The sequence below is a fragment of the Pimephales promelas genome, chromosome 16, assembly GCF_988280905.1.
Source record: "Pimephales promelas chromosome 16, fPimPro1.hap1.1, whole genome shotgun sequence".
Classification (NCBI taxonomy): domain Eukaryota; kingdom Metazoa; phylum Chordata; class Actinopteri; order Cypriniformes; family Leuciscidae; genus Pimephales; species Pimephales promelas.
In genome coordinates this window covers 1,065,747-1,087,607 of record NC_142784.1, presented here as the reverse complement: position 1 = coordinate 1,087,607, position 21,861 = coordinate 1,065,747, and the positions used below count along the sequence as shown (strand labels likewise).

The window sequence follows — 21,861 nt, the reverse complement described above, 5'->3', positions numbered from 1 at the left end:
GGGTAGTTAGAGTAGTTAAACAGTAAACACAGTCTCGTGGGTAGTTATCGTAGTTAAACAGTTAACACAGTCTTGTGGGTAGTTAGAGTAGTTAAACAGTAAACACAGTCTTGTGGGTAGTTAGAGTAGTTAAACAGTAAACACAGTCTAGTGGGTAGTTAGAGTAGTTAAACAGTAAACACAGTCTCGTGGGTAGTTAGAGTAGTTAAACAGTAAACACAGTCTCGTGGGTAGTTAGAGTAGTTAAACAGTAAACAGTCTTGTGGGTAGTTAGAGTAGTTAAACAGTAAACACAGTCTTGTGGGTAGTTAGAGTAGTTAAACAGTAAACAGTCTTGTGGGTAGTTAGAGTAGTTAAACAGTAAACAGTCTTGTGGGTAGTTAGAGTAGTTAAACAGTAAACACAGTCTCGTGGGTAGTTAGAGTAGTTAAACAGTAAACACAGTCTCGTGGGTAGTTAGAGTAGTTAAACAGTAAACAGTCTTGTGGGTAGTTAGAGTAGTTAAACAGTAAACACAGTCTTGTGGGTAGTTAGAGTAGTTAAACAGTAAACAGTCTTGTGGGTAGTTAGAGTAGTTAAACAGTAAACACAGTCTTGTGGGTAGTTAGAGTAGTTAAACAGTAAACAGTCTTGTGGGTAGTTAGAGTAGTTAAGGCACGCTGAAATAAAGTGTAAGCAGAATTTGTCCTTCACTGCTGCAGCTTTTACACCATCACGTTTCTCTGAATATAAAGTGGCCTTCAGTGGTTTGAGTCAGATGCTGGTGTGGTGGACCGCTCACAGGAGACGGGGGACACACACTCACTCACACCTACTGTTTAATGTCCACGTTAGCCACTCCTGGCCGGACCTCTTCAAGGGAAGGGTCTATGTATGGCATTTTCCAGATCTTTCGATCTTATGGACAAAAGAAGCTTGTGTAATTTACACATGAACACGACGGACAGCATCACCTGTAGTGTCTGCTCTGACAGCTGAACACTGTGAGTGTGTGTTAGAAATCAGGAGTGGAGAGTGGAGAAATCCCGTCTGGCTAGAGCTCTTCCCATAATGTTCCCGCATTAGTCCCACACCGCAGCATCGTGCCGGCCCACAACTGGGACACTTGGATCCGCACACGGCCTGGATGTGGGCCGGATCTGGGCTGAAATATGCTGTCTGAAGGCTTCCTACCATGATGCTGATTGGGTGTGTGAAGCAGGAGCTGCTCACCTGGTGAAGTCCTCGATGTCCACTAACATGGCGTCCTGCTCCATCTGAAGCTCGTCCCGCACCAGCAGCAACTGCACCAGCTCTTCATTCAGACCTGCACAGCAATCACCCGTCAGTGTGTGTGTGTGTGTGTGAGTGTGAGCGTGAAAGTAAGTGTGTGTTACCCTCGATCTGTGAGTGCAGGTCGTTGACGATGACCTGCAGCTGTCCCAGTGTCATGTCTCTGAGGTCTGTGGGCTTCAAACTCCTCTTCATCAGACATTCACTGATGTGTGGCATGTGAGGAAGCTGGAAACACACACACACACACACACACACACAGAGTGAATACTAGGACTCAACCAACAAACTTTTTTGTTGGTTATATGAACATTCCATTTAATCATTAATCAAAAATGATGGAATGTTACTTTTGAATGTTTTCTGAACGTTCTAAAACATGTAGTAAAATGTTTTTGATGGTTATATGAACATTCAAATCCATTTATCATTAATTAAACTATATGGAATGATACTTTTGAATGTTACTGTTTGGTCTTCATAACGAAGCGTTAGCTACAGTTCTGAGAACATTGCCTGAGGGATATGAATGATGTAAGGGGTGATGTGTGATGGTGAGGAGATATGAACGAGCCGTGTGTTTCTCCGAGCTCCGCGTGTCATTGCTGTGTGTGAAGGGCATGACGGAGACTGGAGAAAAGCTTAACGTCACAGAAACTAAAGCAGGTTTTTGACATTACAAATACTAGTATCACACATGGTAATTCTGCATCAGCTCCAGGTAAAACACCATCTGAAAGTTCCCAGGAGGACTCGCTTCAGACTGACACCGTTCTACTTTCACTTCATACTTCACATGCTTTTCCTACTAAAAATGTTTTTCCCCATTAAAGCTGTGTGAGATAATAAGGAGCTGGACTGTTCAAAGATTTATGAAACATCAGCCAATTCCTCCCCAAATTACGTGTAGGAACTTCATTAATCGCAATGATCCAGACACAAGGAGATAAAGCACGAGACAGTGTGTGAGGAGATGCAGGATAAACTGAAGAAACTGAACACTGCTCTGCATTAAAACACACCGATATCTGTGGATCGATACAAGTGTGCTTTCAGAAAATCAACCAATCAATCAATCAATCAATCAATCAATCAATCAATCAGTCAATCAATCCATCCATCCATCCACGCATCCATCATCCATCCATCCATCATCCATCCATCCATCATCCATCCATCCATCCATCCATCCATCCACGTATCCATCATCCATCCATCCACGCATCCATAATCCATCCATCCATCCATCATCTATCCATCCATCCACGCATCCATCATCCATCCATCCATCCATCATCCATCCATCCATCCATCCATCCATCATCCATCCATCATCCATCAATCCATCCATCATCCATCCATCCATCCATCATCCATCCATCCATCCACGTATCCATCATCCATCCATCCATCAATCCATCCATCATCCATCCATCCATCCACGCATCCATAATCCATCCATCCATCCATCATCCATCCATTCATCCATCCATCCATCCATCCATCCATCATCCATCCATCATCCATCATCCATCCATCATCCATCCATCCATCCACGCATCCATCATCCATCCATCCACGCATCCATCATCCATCCATCCATCATCTATCCATCCATCATCCATCCATCCATCCATCATCCATCCATCATCCATCCGTCATCCATCCATCATCCATCCATCATCCATCCATCCATCCATCATCCATCCACGCATCAATCCATCCATCCATCATCCATCCATCCATCATCCATCCATCCATCATCCATCCATCCATCCATCATCCATCCATCATCCATCCATCCATTCATCCATCCATCCATCATCCATCCATCCATCATCCATCCATCCATCCATTGAATATTGAATCGACTGGTATTTTGCTGCGTTCAAGTCCTCCTGGGAAGTTCGTATGTACGAGGTGGGAAGTCGTGTTTACGACGTGAGGTGCGTTCAAGTCAGTTTCATCGGAGCAAAATGGCGGTGTACCTTCTTTTAATGAATTACAGGAAAATACAGCAAGGTTGTTTAACTCAGCTAATAAAAAAGAAGAAGAACAAAGAATGCGCATCAGGTGTGTTTTTCTTTTTATGGTTTTTATTAGCTTATGAAGCCAATGCAAACTCTATCATTAGGTATAATTTTTATATTATAATGATATCATATTTTGTGCAGAGAGCTTGCTTTATAAATGAAAAAGCCTTACAATGTCAATGAGTAAACATTGAAATTCAATTAAAATTTACCAGTCAACAGACGTTGAATGAACGTTTCTCACTGACACGCCCCCAACTCGTACAGATCGGGGCTTAAAGAAAATCCCGAGCTCCCCACTGGTATTTACGACATTGTGGTGGCGTTCAAGTGCGCTCAACTTGTAATTACGATCTATACGAGATGACTTGAACGCAGCATTCGGATAAGTATCCATCTCAGTATCCAGCCTGAAGTATGGAAACTTGTTTCCACCACACAATAAAACGTTTTATTACACGGCTCTGGAATGCTCGATTCTGATTGGTCAATCGCTCCATCCCGCGGTGTGATATTCCCAGATAACAGAAACACGGGCTCATCCGGGTCACTCGCTAAGAACAGGTTTTCATTCTGGAAGTTTTATGTTTGGTGAGCTAATGAAGTATTATACCTCAATCAATATTTGTGTACAGTTATTAAATGATGCCATCCGCTATCAGGGACTCGCTCTCTCTTGTGTGACTATTGTTCCGTTCACTGTGAGACTATGAGATACAAACAGGTGTGATTTTAATACAGTTTCATCTGAAATCAATATCTCTTATCCCCATAATTATATATATATATATGTGGTGAAATGGTGTGTAATAAGTGGTATGATTTGATCACTCCCCCAGAGTTAAACAGTTGAGTTTTACTGTTTTCGAATCCATTCAGCCGATTTTCTGATATTTAGAAGAATATCAGTAACCAGACAGTTCTGGTCTCATTGACTTCAATAATAGGAAAAAAAATATACTATGGAAATCAATGAGACCAGAAACTGCCTGTTTACTGATATTCTTCTAAATATTAAAAAAAAGGCTCAATACATTCAAAAATGGTAAAACTCAACTGTTTAACTCTGGGGGAGTGATCAAATGAGCCTATTTCCCAAAAAAGTGGAGTATCCCTTTAAAAAATAATTGCGACTTTATATCTCCAAATTGCGATTATATCTTGCAATTCTGACTTTATAACACAAAATTGTGACTTTATATTACACAATTGTACTATAAATTTGTGAGACCAAAAGTTTTTATTTTTTCATTCTGTGGCGGAAACAAGCGTCCATATGAAGCGTCTGATGTTATAGTTTACAACACGCCAGAAATCAGCATGAGAAGACGTCAATTCTCATCTATAAGCACTGGACGACCTCAGGAGCAGCATGAACGTCTCAGACAGTCTCACACAGACAGATGTGGAGGATCGGACGGGTCGTCCAGTGAAACACACCCGTTACTGGGTTCACTGGTGCAAGACTGCATGAAGTGACCTGATGAAGGCTGAAGCCAGTGTGAGTTTAGTGTGTCAGTGATGAGTTTGAGATGATCTAATCATGGGCTGCCCCTCTGAGGAGAAACAGCATCATAAGCCCCATCTTAAGAGTGTTTCCAAGAAATTCACACAGCCAGAGGAATCAGCGCGAGTGTGTGTGAGAGAAGGACTCGTGCGGTTTCACTGTGGGCGGCAGAAGACGCTCCAGCTCGCAGAGAGGAAGTGTGTGCCAGCTGCTTCCTGCTTGTGTGTGTGTGTCATAGTTTCAGCTCGGGGGTGACAGACGGGAGAGCCAGTCTCGGATCGAGACGTCATCACCATTACTGATTTAAAAGCAGAGCACCTAAAACGTGTCATGATCACCACACACACCACGGACTGCCCAGCCAACCACAAAACATGTCAATGTGACCGCACAGGTTCAGGAGAGGGAATTGCCATGAGTTATTAATATACTGCACTGTAATCTATATTCTACTTAATAATGACCATCGTCATACTAGCAGAAGTTATTAAAATGACACGAATTTCACACTTACTGTGTCAAGATTGAACTAATGTGGGGCTTTATGGTTTCCCATGTGAAAAAGAAGAACACTTTAGCATACTTCATTTAAGTCTGACCTTTGTAGGACTTACAATCATCTTTATGTCATTTGATGTTCCTTCTGTTGTTTTTAAAATATGTGTACTGACAAGCATTTATGAAAATTTGTACTGAAACTTTTATATGTAATGATGAAACTTCAATTTAGCACATTAATAACTTTGATATCAAATAGCACACTACAATTAAATTAAAAGCAAATGTGCTTCAGTAAGTTAGTCAGGATCAATTTCAGAGCACTCCTTTAAAGCACAACACACGATTATCAAAACACTTTGAAATTAGACTGTCGACTTTTAAGTGTACTAAAGAGAGGGGGTATCCTGAAGAACAGCCCTGAACATGTGATCTCTTTTTTCATTAATACTATATTATCTGCAGGTACATTTGAAAAATATACCTATAAATCTTATCTATAAAATATACTTCTTAAGATTTGAAGTGCACACTTCTAAGCACTAAGCACACTAGGGTTATTCTTGATAAATAACTGTTGTGCTTACTGAGAAAAAGTGTGGAGAAATGACAGGCCAAAGTCTTTCATAATCATTGACAATTTCTGTTTTGCAGCCCTCACACACACACACACACCGCACGAGTCTGGTGTGTGAGAGAGCGTGACCCGAGAGCACGTACCAGGTCTGCCACCGGGGACTTCTTGCGGTTCTGCTTCTCCACCTGCACCTGCATCTTGGCCATGGGTTTGGCCATCGCGAGCGCCAGCTTGGCCTCGGCCTGCAGCTTCTTCTGCCGGCTCAGGAAGTCCATGTCCTCCAGAGACTCGCAGTCGTCCTCCGTTGTGTCTCTGTCCGAGTAGGACGAGCTCTGCTTGCTCTGAGGACAGAAGATAATGATTCTTCATCTGACCGACTGTGCGCTATTTCCTAATGTAATACAAAAGTATATTAACAGCAGAACAAAATAAAGTTGTGTTGAAATGTGAACATGTGTATGTGTGTGTGAGTGTACTTGTACAGCTATCTTTGTGGGAACCGGTTTGAGTTTTAGACTAAGAGAGTAAAGTGAGGACATTTTGGTTGGTCCTCCCCACACAGGAACAGTGTCGGCCCAGATCCGGCCCACATCTGGTACACCTGGATGTGTTTTGGTGGATTAAATCACAAGTAGACGAGGGACACACATTCCCATTTAAGCCTGGTGTTTTAATCTGTCTCTTTTTTCCACTGTCCTGTCCAGTCTCAGGGCCTATGGGCGGGTGAAGTAACACATACGCGTTTACACCACGAAAGGAATCCGGCCGACGTCTCTGGGCCGTCTGGAATCAAGTGTAACCTATGTGAGCCGGATCTGGGCCGACACTACACCATATAGAGAGCCTAAGTCCCGCCCCTCCGCTTCCGGCTCATGGGACCTTATTTCGGAAAAAATATGAATGGTAGTCAATGGCGAGAGACATCTAATCTTTTTATTCCGTCTGAACTGTGCCCTCAATTACACATATGATGTTTGTCAATTTAAAAGATAATTCTGAAAGTCAAAAAAAGTTTTGTTTGTCATACAACAGAAGAGTAACATTTAGTTTTATGTGAAAATCGCTCTGCGAACTACATCTCCCGGGAAGCGAAACGAGATCCGCTGCTCGTGTGTGTGCAGTCTGGTACGAAACACTCAGGTATGACGGCGTAACTTTACGATTATAACGTAAGACTGTAGAAACAATGACAGACAGCCTCAGTAAAGTTAGCTTCATTCATTGGGAGAAAATGTGCGCCTTTGGGGTTTGTAGTCTTTGTAATTACGTATTTTCACAGTCTTATATCTCAACGGTGACTTTCTTTACTTTAAAATGTTTTTTTTAAATTGACAAACATCATATGTGTAATTCAGGGCACAATTCAAACCAGATCAAAATATTTGTTGTCTCTCGCCATTGACTACCGTACAATATCTTTCCGAAATAAGGTCCCATGGTGGTCGACCGGAAGGGGAGGGGCTTAGGCTCTCTATTGCCAAAGGTCTTGGGCAATTTGGCCTTTACGTCTGTCTTTGCAGGCACATGAACTTTAATGCCATCCCATTCCTGATCCGTAGGGTTTAATATGGAGTTGGCCAACCCTTTGCAGCCATAACAGCTTCAACTCTCCTGGTAACACCATAACCCCCTCCACCTAACAACCCCACGCCATAATCCATCGGATTGCTAGACAGAGAAGTGTGATTCGCACTACGCACTGTTCTTGAGCTTATTTTAAGGCCACACAAAGTTTGGAGGTCTGGTGCCAACGTATGCACACTGTGAGCTTCAGTATGCACTGAGCCGCTCTGGGATTTCACGTGGTCGACCACTTCATGGGTGAGTTTCTGTTGCTTCCACTTTGTTATAACAGTTGAGTGTGAAATATGTTTTAGCGAGAGGAGGCTTCCTATCATGGTACCACGCTTGAATTCACTGAGCTCCTGACAGAGAGCCGTTCTGTCACATGTTCGTAGAAGCGTCTGCATGCCTACTGCTTACCCAATATATTGTATATTGGTGCATTGGGTCAATAAATGTTCTCCCAAAAATAGATGTAGAAGAATAAGTGAGACTAGTGTGTGTGTGTTTGTGAGTCTGTGTGTCCAGGGGGATCCACACATGTCGTGTGTATGTGTGTGTTTTGTGAGTGTCCAGCGGGGATCTACACATGTGGTGTGTGTGTGTGTGTTTGTGAGTGTCCAGCGGGGATCTACACATGTGGTGTGTGTGTGTGTGTGTGTGTTTGTGAGTGTCCAGCGGGGATCTACACATGTGGTGTTTGCTGTAATGATTCAGGCTGACGAGGGTCAGCGTGAGCGAGCGCGTGTGTGTGTGATTCAGACTGTTGTGATGATGATGATGATGGTTGTCAGGGTCAGTGTGTGTGTGTGTGTCGGCGGGGTCATTTCTCTGTCCGCTGACCCTCTGTGACTCATGCGTAGCGTTACTGTAACCGCCGCTGCTGGGAAGCCATGGCTCTCAACCACATCCCAGATTCAGGGGCATTCTGGATGGGGCTGTTTCTTGTTTGTGTGACCTCTGTGACACACAGGCGGCGAGAGTAAACGTGTGTGTGTGTGTGTACCATGGGTGACAGCGGCGTGTCCAGGCTGGTCTCCGTCTTGCTGTCATCGGCGTCGCTGTCCTTGTCGCTGCCGCTGTCGTTGACGAAGCAGATCTGCAGGTTCATGCCACTCTGGAGCCTGCGAACACACTTACGTTTATCAGCTTTATTCAAGTCAAAAATATCATTAACATCAGTATATGTGTGGGTTTACACCAACCAAGCTCATTCGTGTGGGTTAAACCCGGCAGAAATAGCTCTTAAATGTAATCATGGCTGATTCACACTATCAGTTTCCCCTCATCTGAAGACTGTAATGCAGGAGAACTGAACCTTCAGAAAACACTGATCACCACAGTTTCAAGACGTTTAGCAAAAAACATCCAATCAGAAGAACAGCATTAGAATGGAGTCGCAATTGTGTGTAATAAAGTGAGAATTGGTTAAATTGCATTAATTGTTTTAAATGTTTTAGTCTGTGGTGGAAACAAGCTTCCATAAATTATCCATAGATTTTAGGTTTTTACTGAGGGGATTTTTCATTTCTCTTTTTATTACTCCATACATCAACAACGGGGGAATAAAAGAAACTTTCTGGGATGTTTTTTGTGAAATGTTATGATATGATATGAAGAGAGGAATAAAACTGTAAGGTTTAGTGTGTGTAAGTGTTTCTGACAGGAGAACTTTTAAAGATATTGTAATTGAGTGCAATAAAATAAACATTAAAAAGTGCGTTTTGGATGTTTGCTCTGAAACCAGAACTTGTCCAGCGCCTGAAAAACAATGGTTTGTGTCTCGCCGCAAAAAAAACATGGGGTTTATTTATTGCTCATCACAAAGTGAGGTTAAACGTGTCCAGTGGAGGGTAAACTGGGTCACAGGGTTAATGTCTTCCTGTAATAACGGCAGCATTATGACAATCTGTCAACATGACAAAACAATGACCAGAAGTGCTCATGTGAAACAGAAAGTGACTGCAGTGATTGAGGCTAAAGTTTGAAGTGTGTGTGCTGCTTCCCTATTGGGAAGAGTGTGTGTGTCGGGATGAGCCGCTGAGGGGGAAACCCTTCATGTTCATAGAGAGAGAGTGTGTGTGTGAACACAGAAACGTGACGCCGCGACACGACTCTCATACTGCGGCCAGGGAAAGTTGTAGAAAAGGCCCGTTGCCTGCAGATCTCTCTCACACACACACACACACACACACACACACACACACACACTGACCGTGAGGACAGGCTGGGTTTGCCGCTCTTGCTGCAGCTGTTGTAGATGCCCGGCCCATCGTCAAAGAAACTGCCGAGCGCAAGTTTCTGCCGGATCGACTCGCGCTCATTCTTCTGGGCCTGAGACACACACAGAGGAAACACAGGTTAACAGGAGGACACACACACACACACACACACACACACACACAGAGGAAACAGTTTAAAAGGGACACACAGAGAGAGAGAGGCCAGAGAGAGGGAGAGAGAGAGACCAGCAGGTGGCAGCAGTGAGACATGGAGTGCAGTATCATCACACACACACAAGGTGGCAGCAGCAAGATATGGACCGCAGTAGTATCACACACACACACACACACACACACACACACACACACATCTGCTCGGGACTGTCAGAAGATTATCTACACATTATTAGAGAACTTAAATTCTCCATGAAATCAAAATGGACAAATGTTATATGTATGTAAAATGTACTGTATGATTTATTGTTGTTTCCAAAATCTTGAATGAGTATCAGTTCCCCTTGCAGCAACTCTTCTCTGATGATGAGGGCGGGGCTATAACCTGTCACTCACATGAGATCAGCCAATAGCAAACCACAACCAGCCAATCAATTCTCCACAGACAGGATCAAGCCCCGCCCAATGATGTATAGCGCCTGAACATGTGATCTTTATTTTTACATTGGTTTTTTTTACAAAATGAAGACATCCCCAAAATGATTTTTGGCCAGGTTTAGCTCATAATATCAGATCAAAATGTGGTTAATAAGGTATATTGTTCAATAATATACAAAATATGGTTAAATAGGCACAGGCACAAGATTGAAAGCTTTGTGTTTCTCTCTCATTATTTGTTGCAGTGTTTTGTCTGCTGGACCCGAGCACAGGAAGTGACCGAGATTCACAGCTGAGCCCAAGGGATTATGGGTGATTTAAATGGGCTTACCAGTGGATCGTCCACATACGGCTACCTGAACCACACGTATAAAGTGAATCACTAAATCACTCTCACTAAGTGGCGTTTCGTCATCTTTTTTTATTCTGCGTTTAGACGAGCGTTTTGGGTGGGAAATCTGCGTGCAAATGGAGATGCAAAAGTGTGTGGAATTCAATGTAGTATGCACTTCAGGCGGCTAGGAGTGCATACTACATCAACACCAAGTCCACGCGCCTGCGTACAAATTTCACCGTCAAGCAGACTTTTGCGTTTTTACCGTTTACACGGGAACGCGGCAGTGGAGCGTTTTTAAGTTTTCCACTCTGGAGGATGGTTTCACTTTTTTGTGTTTTTGAGCCTCAAAAACGCCGTTGCCATGTAAACAAAAGGCACATCCGATAAAATATTTTTACGTTTTCACCCTCGAGCATTCTCATGTAAACAGGGCCTTAGTAATCCTGCCAAACGTGCCAAACACATGAAAACAGAAGATAGCCCTGAGCCGTAAGACCGAGGCGAAGGCGGTGAAACTGAGGACCAAGGTGGAGCTGGAGGGACGAGGGTTCCCGGGTGGAGCCGACTGCTCGACAGACCTATGAGGAGTGTCAGACACGTAGGTCCTGGGTGGAGATACTCGGTCGACTTCGACCACTTATGGCTCGTTTCCACTGAGGGGTACGGTACAGTACGGGTCGGGTACACCATGATCAGGCTTGCGTTTCCACTGCCAACAGTACCGGCAACACTGCGGCAAACATCAGGATGACTAGCCGAGGAAAGGCTGTTCCAGGCAGGGGACACGAGCGCGAGCGTCCGGTGATCGCTTAGAATGGATCTCAGTCAAATTATCATAAATCTATAAATAAACCACAGATTTGATCTTTAAAAAACTCCTTTCTCGCCTGAAAAAACTCTTAAAACTACATTTCGTGACACAATAACAGTCTAGCTCCACCTTTTAGTACCCTTTCACTGTGCTAGGTACCCCAACGGAAGGGTACCCAAAAAGTGGTATGGTACGGTTCGGCTTTTTGGTACTATTCACAACTTTTGACAGTGGAAACGCAAATAATTGCGTACCGAACCGAACTGTACCGTACCGTACCACTCAGTGGAAATGAGCCATTAGGCAAATCTTTTGTTATTTGAACAGGGCTGAGGACTTGGCAGACCGGGTGAATAGACAGGCTTGACAGAATCGGGCCTTTTGGCTAACCCAGAACAGGCAGGGAATCAGACAAGCTTTACATAAAACAGGCAGAGGTGGGAGCGGGAGGCAGGACGGGAACATCAAATCTAAGGGTTCAGTGCAGAAAACAGGGACCGAATAGGGGACAGAAATGGCACTATACACTCGCTCTCCCAGTCTATGAGCAGTTCGTCCACTGTTGTTGAGGGTGTTGGGCTCCACGACATTCCCTCATATACCACCAGTAATCCCAGGGACATAAGCGTTATTGCTGGCTCATACAAAAATGGTAAATGGACTGCATTTATATAGTGCTTTCACAGACCCAATGGCCACCAAAGCTCACTCATTCATTCACCGACGGCGGTGTCAGTCATGCAAGGTGCCATCCAGCTTGTCGGGAGCAGCTGGGGTCTTGCTCATGGACACCTCGACACTTGGTCAAGTGGAACCGGGGATTGAACCACCAACTTTACGGTTTGTAGACAACCCACATGAACCACTGAGCCACTGCCGCCCCATACACCTGGTCAGACGATCCGTTGCGTTTGGGCTCTGGACGATCCTGGGCATAGTCCTGGTCGCTCTGCTCTGGCTCTGCGGGGGGGAAGGCTTCACTGTTGCTGCTGATGGCTGCGGCTGGCGTGCCGTTCTCCTCCTCGCTCTCGCAGATGGTGAAGGGGGAACCGCTGTGGAGGAGTACCCACTCCACATCCTCCATGACAGTCCCTAGAGGCTTGCTTCTGGGTAAGCGCGCTCTCTTCTCCACAAAAAAAGCTTGTCCGGAACAGCACACACAGGCAGTCGTCATCTTAATGGATGCAATGGCAAAGGTCCAGAAATACCTGTGTTCTTCTGCAAGGACTGGTTGCTCTGCGAGAGGAGGACGATTCTTTTCACTGCCGCTAGACTCATGTATGGTCCGTTATTGTCACAGCTGGGTTGCAAAGATGAGGTTAATGGATCTAATTGCAGCAGCTTAACTTTATTTACAAGAGCTTACAAGAATTAAGGCGAGACTCATTTTTCATTTTACTGAGTGGTCAGTTTTTAAATGTTGGGCTAGTTTACTCCTTCAACATGTGTTCTTTCAAGCTGCTATAAAGAAAACGTTGAAAATATACATTAAGATGTTTATTTCATTACATTTTGTTTACTTGCGGCGAAGTTAGCATTCCAGCACGTCACGTCGCGATCCGTCTGTTTACTGATGTCTGTCATGACCGGTATCATTGCAAAGCTCTGAGTCTCCCCCACAACACTATTTAACCCAAATATTGGTATTTCCTTTCAATCAGTAACCAATCGTGAATGTCCAAAGGGTGATTTAAGCTAATGACGAAATCTCATTGGCTACTGCTGGTTTCTGCTAACGTGATTCGCTCAGACGCATCACGTCATGTACTCTGCCAATGTTACTTCATTGAGTTACTGCAGTTGTAGGCCTTATATGCCTGCCATGTTATTAAATAATCAGTTTTCATGAGCTTGAAATATTATATATTATTATTACTAAGGGTCTGAGCATTTACTCTGCTTTTGAGCATTTTTTAATAGATATGTATTAAAATCCCACTTAAATCTTTAAATGCCTTTTTTTCTCAAAATGAGTTTTTTTTTGTCATTCTCCAGTACAAACTTCTTAGCCTATGTAGCACCTATGTACACCAAACTCTCCAGTTATACACTTAGCAGTATTCTGAAGATATCTTCAGAGGGATTTGTTAATCAATCATTCCTGTCCTGATTTATGTGACATTTTAATCAAAGAAATATGGAGAAAATCGATTTTTAAAGGCTAAGGAGAGTATATTTTGATTTGCTAGGTAATGAAAGCATATATCCTGAAATCCATCTGAACTCTTTTTTTCATCTTGTGTGCAAACAAAATGAAAAAAATTATTTTGCACCTGACTTTATCATATGTTCAGATCTATCTACCGAAAATATATGCAAAATCGCGCATATTTAATGACATAACGCCTCAATTGCATAATTAAACATACAAATTTCAAAAACTTGTTATACATTTTTTAATCTACTTGTCTGAGGAAGTTTCTATTCTATCTATTATTTAAAAGTTTTACCGTATTCACCTGTAGTGTCTCGCATATACTATTCAACACTCTTCGACATTAACTAAACAACCAAGTATGTCAGGACGATAACGGACAGAACCAAACATGACCAGAACAAAACATTGAGCTTAAATAGACCAAACTAATGAACAAAATGAACCACAGGTGTAACCAAATCAGTAACCAAGGCAACAAACACAGTATTTAACACACACGGGAAAACTAGAATAATGGAAACATGCACCAAACACAGGGAAACAGAACATAGCCATGACACAGTGCACAAGTTACCATCACAATTATAACTGAATGAATCATTTAAATTAATGATACATCAGATCACTCTATCAGATCACACCACTAAACATCAGATCACACCACTATACATCAGATCACACCACTAAACATCAGATCACACCACTAAACATCAGATCACACCGCTATACATCAGATAACACCTCTATACATCAGATCACACCACTAAACATCAGATCACACCACTATACATCAGATCACACCTCTATACATCAGATAACACCTCTATACATCAGATCACACCGCTATACATCAGATCACACCGCTATACATCAGATAACACCTCTATACATCAGATCACACCTCTATACATCAGATCACACCGCTATACATCAGATCACACCGCTATACATCAGATCACACCACTATACATCAGATCACACCGCTATACATCAGATAACACCGCTATACATCAGATCACACCGCTATACATCAGATCACACCGCTATACATCAGATCACACCGCTATACATCAGATCACACCTCTATACATCAGATCACACCGCTATACATCAGATCACACCACTATACATCAGATCACACCGCTATACATCAGATAACACCACTAAACATCAGATCACACCTCTATACATCAGATCACACCTCTATACATCAGATCACACCTCTATACATCAGATCACACCACTATACATCAGATCACACCACTATACATCAGATCACACCTCTATACATCAGATCACACCGCTATACATCAGATCACACCGCTATACATCAGATCACACCGCTATACATCAGATCACACCGCTATACATCAGATCACACCTCTATACATCAGATCACACCGCTATACATCAGATCACACCGCTATACATCAGATCACACCTCTATACATCAGATCACACCTCTATACATCAGATCACACCGCTATACATCAGATCACACCGCTATACATCAGATCACACCTCTATACATCAGATCACACCGCTATACATCAGATCACACCACTATACATCAGATCACACCGCTATACATCAGATCACACCGCTATACATCAGATCACACCACTATACATCAGATCACACCGCTATACATCAGATCACACCGCTATACATCAGATCACACCGCTATACATCAGATCACACCTCTATACATCAGATCACACCTCTATACATCAGATCACACCTCTATACATCAGATCACACCGCTATACATCAGATCACACCGCTATACATCAGATCACACCTCTATACATCAGATCACACCGCTATACATCAGATCACACCTCTATACATCAGATCACACCGCTATACATCAGATCACACCTCTATACATCAGATCACACCGCTATACATCAGATCACACCGCTATACATCAGATCACACCGCTATACATCAGATCACACCGCTATACATCAGATCACACCGCTATACATCAGATCACACCACTATACATCAGATCACACCACTATACATCAGATCACACCTCTATACATCAGATCACACCGCTATACATCAGATCACACCGCTATACATCAGATCACACCTCTATACATCAGATCACACCGCTATACATCAGATCACACCGCTATACATCAGATCACACCGCTATACATCAGATCACACCGCTATACATCAGATCACACCACTATACATCAGATCACACCACTATACATCAGATCACACCTCTATACATCAGATCACACCGCTATACATCAGATCACACCTCTATACATCAGATCACACCACTATACATCAGATCACACCACTATACATCAGATCACACCTCTATACATCAGATCACACCGCTATACATCAGATCACACCGCTATACATCAGATCACACCGCTATACATCAGATCACACCTCTATACATCAGATCACACCGCTATACATCAGATCACACCAGACCGCTATACATCAGATCACACCTCTATACATCAGATCACACCACTATACATCAGATCACACCACTATACATCAGATCACACCTCTATACATCAGATCACACCGCTATACATCAGATCACACCGCTATACATCAGATCACACCTCTATACATCAGATCACACCTCTATACATCAGATCACACCGCTATACATCAGATCACACCGCTATACATCAGATCACACCTCTATACATCAGATCACACCGCTATACATCAGATCACACCACTATACATCAGATCACACCGCTATACATCAGATCACACCGCTATACATCAGATCACACCACTATACATCAGATCACACCGCTATACATCAGATCACACCGCTATACATCAGATCACACCGCTATACATCAGATCACACCTCTATACATCAGATCACACCTCTATACATCAGATCACACCTCTATACATCAGATCACACCGCTATACATCAGATCACACCGCTATACATCAGATCACACCTCTATACATCAGATCACACCGCTATACATCAGATCACACCTCTATACATCAGATCACACCGCTATACATCAGATCACACCGCTATACATCAGATCACACCGCTATACATCAGATCACACCTCTATACATCAGATCACACCGCTATACATCAGATCACACCGCTATACATCAGATCACACCTCTATACATCAGATCACACCTCTATACATCAGATCACACCTCTATACATCAGATCACACCGCTATACATCAGATCACACCGCTATACATCAGATCACACCGCTATACATCAGATCACACCGTTATACATCAGATCACACCGCTATACATTAGATCACACCAGACCGCTATACATCAGATCACACCGATTTGTGTATTTCTGTATTCATTCTTAGATCTATTTCTTTCAGTATTTATTTATTCTTATTAAACGTATTGATTTTTAAAATTAAAAAAAAAATCCATATCCACATTTGTGACGTGTTTCTGTGACAAACTGCTCATTCATAGACTCGGTGAATGGATCTGAACAGACACACCCTCAATATCATGGAAGAAATATATCAAATTATAATATATATAATGGATATATAGAGAAATCAATTCTGTGAATAAATTCATTCATGTTTCAGCTTGCAGGGTTGGTCATCCATCCACACACACAGACACAGATACATCCTCATTATGAGTAAATAATGAAGGCCAAGAGACACATATGAGACAGTGTGTGAGGCTGTGCAGGGAACAGTGAGGTGTAAATAATGTGTGTGTGTGTGTTGAGGCGGATACACAGACAGGCCGGCACCAGTCGTCTCCAAGGGGGCGGTTGCCTGGATACCAGCCTAATCATGGGGCCCCTGGAGGATTGGGCCCCGTCTCCAACACACAAACACACACACATTTCCTCTGTGTGTTCCTCATGTGCACTGTCTTCAGCTCATGCTGTCATATATCTGTGCTCATCTCTCTCTCTGCTCAGAAATATTCCTCATTAGCACAGTGTTTCTGGTTTGTTTCCTCTATTGCAGTTCTTCCAGTCTCTCGTTTCCTTTCTGCTCGTCATTCCCGTTTCCTTCCGATCATGGCCCGGGGATCTGAGTCTGGCCTGCGCTATCTCTACTATCCTATGAGGACACTGCAAACATGCTTTCTTTCTTGGTTTTTTGTCTTGTTTCCAGTCCAAATATCTAAAAATGCTTAAATCAAGATGCGTTTACTAGATGAGTTAGATATTACGTCTTGTTTTCTGGGGAAATGAATCAAAATTAAGCGATTTTGCTTAAAAAAAGCAACTATCTGCCAATGGGGTGAGACAAATAATATTAATTCAAACAGAAACAAGACTTGTTTTAAGCAAAAATTCACTTAATTTATATTTATCTCCCAGAAAACATGACATAATAAATTATGGCATTTTACTACTTTAGTAAAAGCATCTTGATTTATGTTTTTTTTATATATATATATATATATATATATTTGGACTGGAAACAAGACAAAAATACTAAGAAAGAAAAGCATTTTTGCAGTGATAAAGATGCAAACGCACCGATGGCTCAGTTTTATCTATAGACATTTCTCTTTCAAAACATGCAACAACCATTTAATCAAAAATACAGTAAGAACAGTGGAATATGATTGTAATGTAAATCAGCTGTGTTCTATGTGAATATATATGTATGTATTCCTGTGATCAAAGCTGAATTAGCATCTTTACTCCAGTCTTCAGTGTCATTTATGCTCCTTATCAGTGTTATTGTTAGTGGAAACTGATGAATTTAGTTTTTCAGGATATTTTTATGAATAGAAAGTTCAAAAGAACAGTATTTGTTTGAAATAGAAATCTTTAAATGTCTCGACTGTCACTTTTGATCAATTTAACGCATCCTTGCTGAATAAAAGTCTTAATTTCGACAAAATATTCAACTTTTAAAGTATTTGTTTCACCATAATGTCTTTATTTGACATTAAATCTGGCACTCGTTCACGTTCTCTCTCAAACTCTACACCCTGAGGTGTGTAAACCGCGTCCTGTGCAACGTGATCTCGCTCCACGTCTCCCTCTCTCTCTTCGCCATCAGTTAAACACACAAACTCTATTACAAGACACGAATATGAATATGGCTTCAAGTGTCAAACAAACACAGCATATGAGACGAGTCTGACATCATCATCATCAGAGATATGAAAGAGATTCGAACCTGTGTGTGTGTGTTGTACATGTTTGATGTGTTACTGAATAAAGTGGGCCGCTTCTCTTGAGGTTATGAGATGTAACACTCACACACACACATCACGACTACACACAATCCTTCACCTGAACACGTTCACACACACAATCTTCAGGCTCGTGATGTGTAAAGCGAGCACATCTGGCCGTCATATACTGATTTCATGCCTCTGTTCCCACAAGATAAAGCTCGTCTTTCACAGATCTCAGATGTTTCTCCTGAAATAAACAGCGATAAGAACAGACCGGACCAACGTCCGTCGCCCAGTTAGAGACTGGTCATGTGATAAATCTTTCAGCTCGTATTGAGATGCTGAGAAACCCTGGAGGAGACGCATGCGAGAAACATCTGAGCCGAAGTCTCTGATCAGATTCTAGGAGAAACAAGCGAGAGATTACAGAGATCCCTCATACCTGATAGGAGCCGCTGTCCTGGTGCACCATCTCTCACAGCATCATCATCCGGATCCACAGGAGAAACACAGTCCCACCCAACCAACCACACAACAGAGTCTCTCTCTCTCTCTCTCGACGTCTCTGGTCTTTGCACACGATGAGGGACAGACACGATGGGGAACGAGGGTGGGGCGCTGGGAGACACAGGACTGGAAAAGGAGAAGTGGGTGGGGTTTCTCACCTCTGACCAATCAGATGGCAGCAGAGAGGGACGGGGGTTGGGGGACGAGAGAGAGAGAGGGAGGAGTGAGCTTTCAGAGCGGAGCGGGGGAGGGACCGTCCCACGCATTGAGAGAGAGAGAGAGAGAGAGAGGGATGAAAGGAAAGCAGTGGGAGGAGAGGCTGTGAAGAAAAGAGCCTTTCTGTGGCACATTCCTGCATTCCTGAGAGCGGACCAGCTGAAACACTCCAGTGTTCCCCCTCACACACACACACACACCAAAACGTCCACAGAACAGGTGCTGTTTGGGTCCTTCATTTCCATGTGTGTAAAAAACAACTAACACTGAACAGCTGACACCAACTGTTAATATGTGTCAACACACACACTTCTCTACACACACCTGCATCAGTCCAGTGCGTGTGCCCTGCCGTGTTTACTACTACTACTTCATATTTTCATAAAATTATATTAAAAAAAAATAATAATGAAATCTGTTCTGTGAAGACTCTCCTGTTCGAACTCGTTCATCAAAACGAATGAATCTTTTTCCGAGTCATTTGGTCGATTCGTTTGTTGAAAACAGGAGAGTCACGGACGCGCATCACAGAACAGAGCAAGGCGAGCATTTGAGCTTATAAAACTTAAACTTTGTTATTTATTTATTAAATGAGCGACCGTTTTGCTTGATAAGACCCTTATTCATCGTCCGGAATCGTTTAAAACCCTTTGAACCATTTGCAGTTTGCACTGAAACTGTCTTTTGGACCTTGAACCGTTTGGACCCCATTGAAGTCCATTATATGGAGAAAATCCTGGAATGTTTTCATCAAAAACCTTAATTTCTTTTCGACTGAAGAAAGAAAGACATGGACATCTTGGATCAGCAAAAGTTTTTCAGTGAACTACTCCTTTAAGTACACTAAAGTGCCTATGCACATTCATTAGTGCACTTCTTTTTCACAGGAGAAGCTTAAATATACTAATACTTATAACTATACTAAATATTCATATAGTGTAGCATTTCAGACCCTAAATGAAAGGGACTTCATAAATGGATTCCTCAGTCTGAACAGAGTGAGTCACATGATTCACATGAGAAGCGCAGATAAACAGGAGGGAGTTTAATCTGTGTGTGCCATCTGGCCCTCAGTACACATGAACCAGATTAACTCTCTCCAAACTCACACACACACACACACACACACACATAATCTCTGAATATGGCTAGATCGCAGTGTTGTAGTACTCGAGACTCGGACTCGTCTCGGTCTCGGTCTCGAGAGCATATTTTAATGGTCTTGGTCTTGTCATGGACTCGTGTGCATTTGGACTCGGAATTGACTCGTACTCGAACATTTTTTTTTTTAGGACTCTGAATTATTCCCGAGTCCACTTGAGTTCAATTCAAAATATTTTTCATGATTATTACTGTATGTTAATAAAATATTTCTTTAAATTGATTGACACGCCCAGTGATTGGTGATTTTCTAGTGCGCAACTGCGCATGACAAATTGTAATAAAATTACTTTTAACACCACCTACTATGTGGCCTTTTTACCCTAAACTGATCATATTTTTTAAACTTTAAGTAAATTCAGAAAAAAAAGGATTTCTCTAAGTAAATAAAAGTAAATTAGGTAATCAACCCTCACTGGTCTCGGTCTCGACTCGGACTCGACCGTCTCTGGTCTCGGACTCGACTCTCTATGGTCTCGGTCTTGACTCGGACTCGACTCTCTATGATCTCGGTCTTGACTCAGACTCGACTCTCTATGGTCTCGGTCTTGACTCGGACTCGACTCTCTATGGACTCGGTCTTGACTCGGACTCGACTCTCTATGGACTCGGACTCGACTCTCTATGGACTCGGTCTGGACTCGGACTCGACTCTCTATGGACTCGGACTCGACTCTCTATGGTCTCGGTCTTGACTCGGACTCGACTCTCTATGGACTCGGTCTGGACTCGGACTCGACTCTCTATGGACTCGGACTCGACTCTCTATGGACTCGGTCTTGACTCGGACTCGACTCTCTATGGACTCGGTCTGGACTCGGACTCGACTCTCTATGGACTCGGACTCGACTCTCTATGGTCTCGGTCTTGACTCGGACTCGAGTCTCTATGGACTCGGTGTCGACTCGGACTCGACTCTCTATGGTCTCGGTCTTGACTCAGACTCGACTCTCTATGGACTCGGTCTTGACTCAGACTCGACTCTCTATGGACTCGGTCTGGACTCGGACTCGACTCTCTATGGTCTCGGTCTTGACTCAGACTCGACTCTCTATGGACTCGGTCTGGACTCAGACTCGACTCTCTATGGACTCGGTCTGGACTCGGACTCGACTCTCTTTGGTCTCGGTCTTGACTCGGACTCGACTCTCTATGGACTCGGACTCGACTCTCTATGGACTCGGTCTGGACTCGGACTCGACTCTCTATGGACTCGGAC

At 43.0% G+C, this 21,861-nt stretch overlaps 1 protein-coding gene across 3 annotated transcripts in view; it reads right to left on the bottom strand.

Moving 5' to 3' along the window:
- The window catches only part of LOC120464473 (schwannomin-interacting protein 1-like), a 192,895-nt gene that overhangs the window by 5,063 nt on the left and 165,971 nt on the right, over positions 1–21,861 (bottom strand). For 2 of the 3 annotated variants that reach the window (XM_089120828.1, XM_089120829.1), the window contains 5 exons: positions 9,666–9,784; positions 8,457–8,574; positions 6,031–6,228; positions 1,377–1,500; positions 1,213–1,306 (listed from right to left, as the gene is read on the bottom strand). In XM_089120828.1, coding sequence (XP_088976954.1) covers positions 1,213–1,306; positions 1,377–1,500; positions 6,031–6,228; positions 8,457–8,574; positions 9,666–9,784 — 653 coding nt within the window. Of the gene's footprint in view, positions 1–1,212; positions 1,307–1,376; positions 1,501–6,030; positions 6,229–8,456; positions 8,575–9,665; positions 9,785–19,200; positions 19,361–21,861 lie in introns of those variants that run through there. The other variant, XM_089120830.1, reaches the window with a different exon arrangement.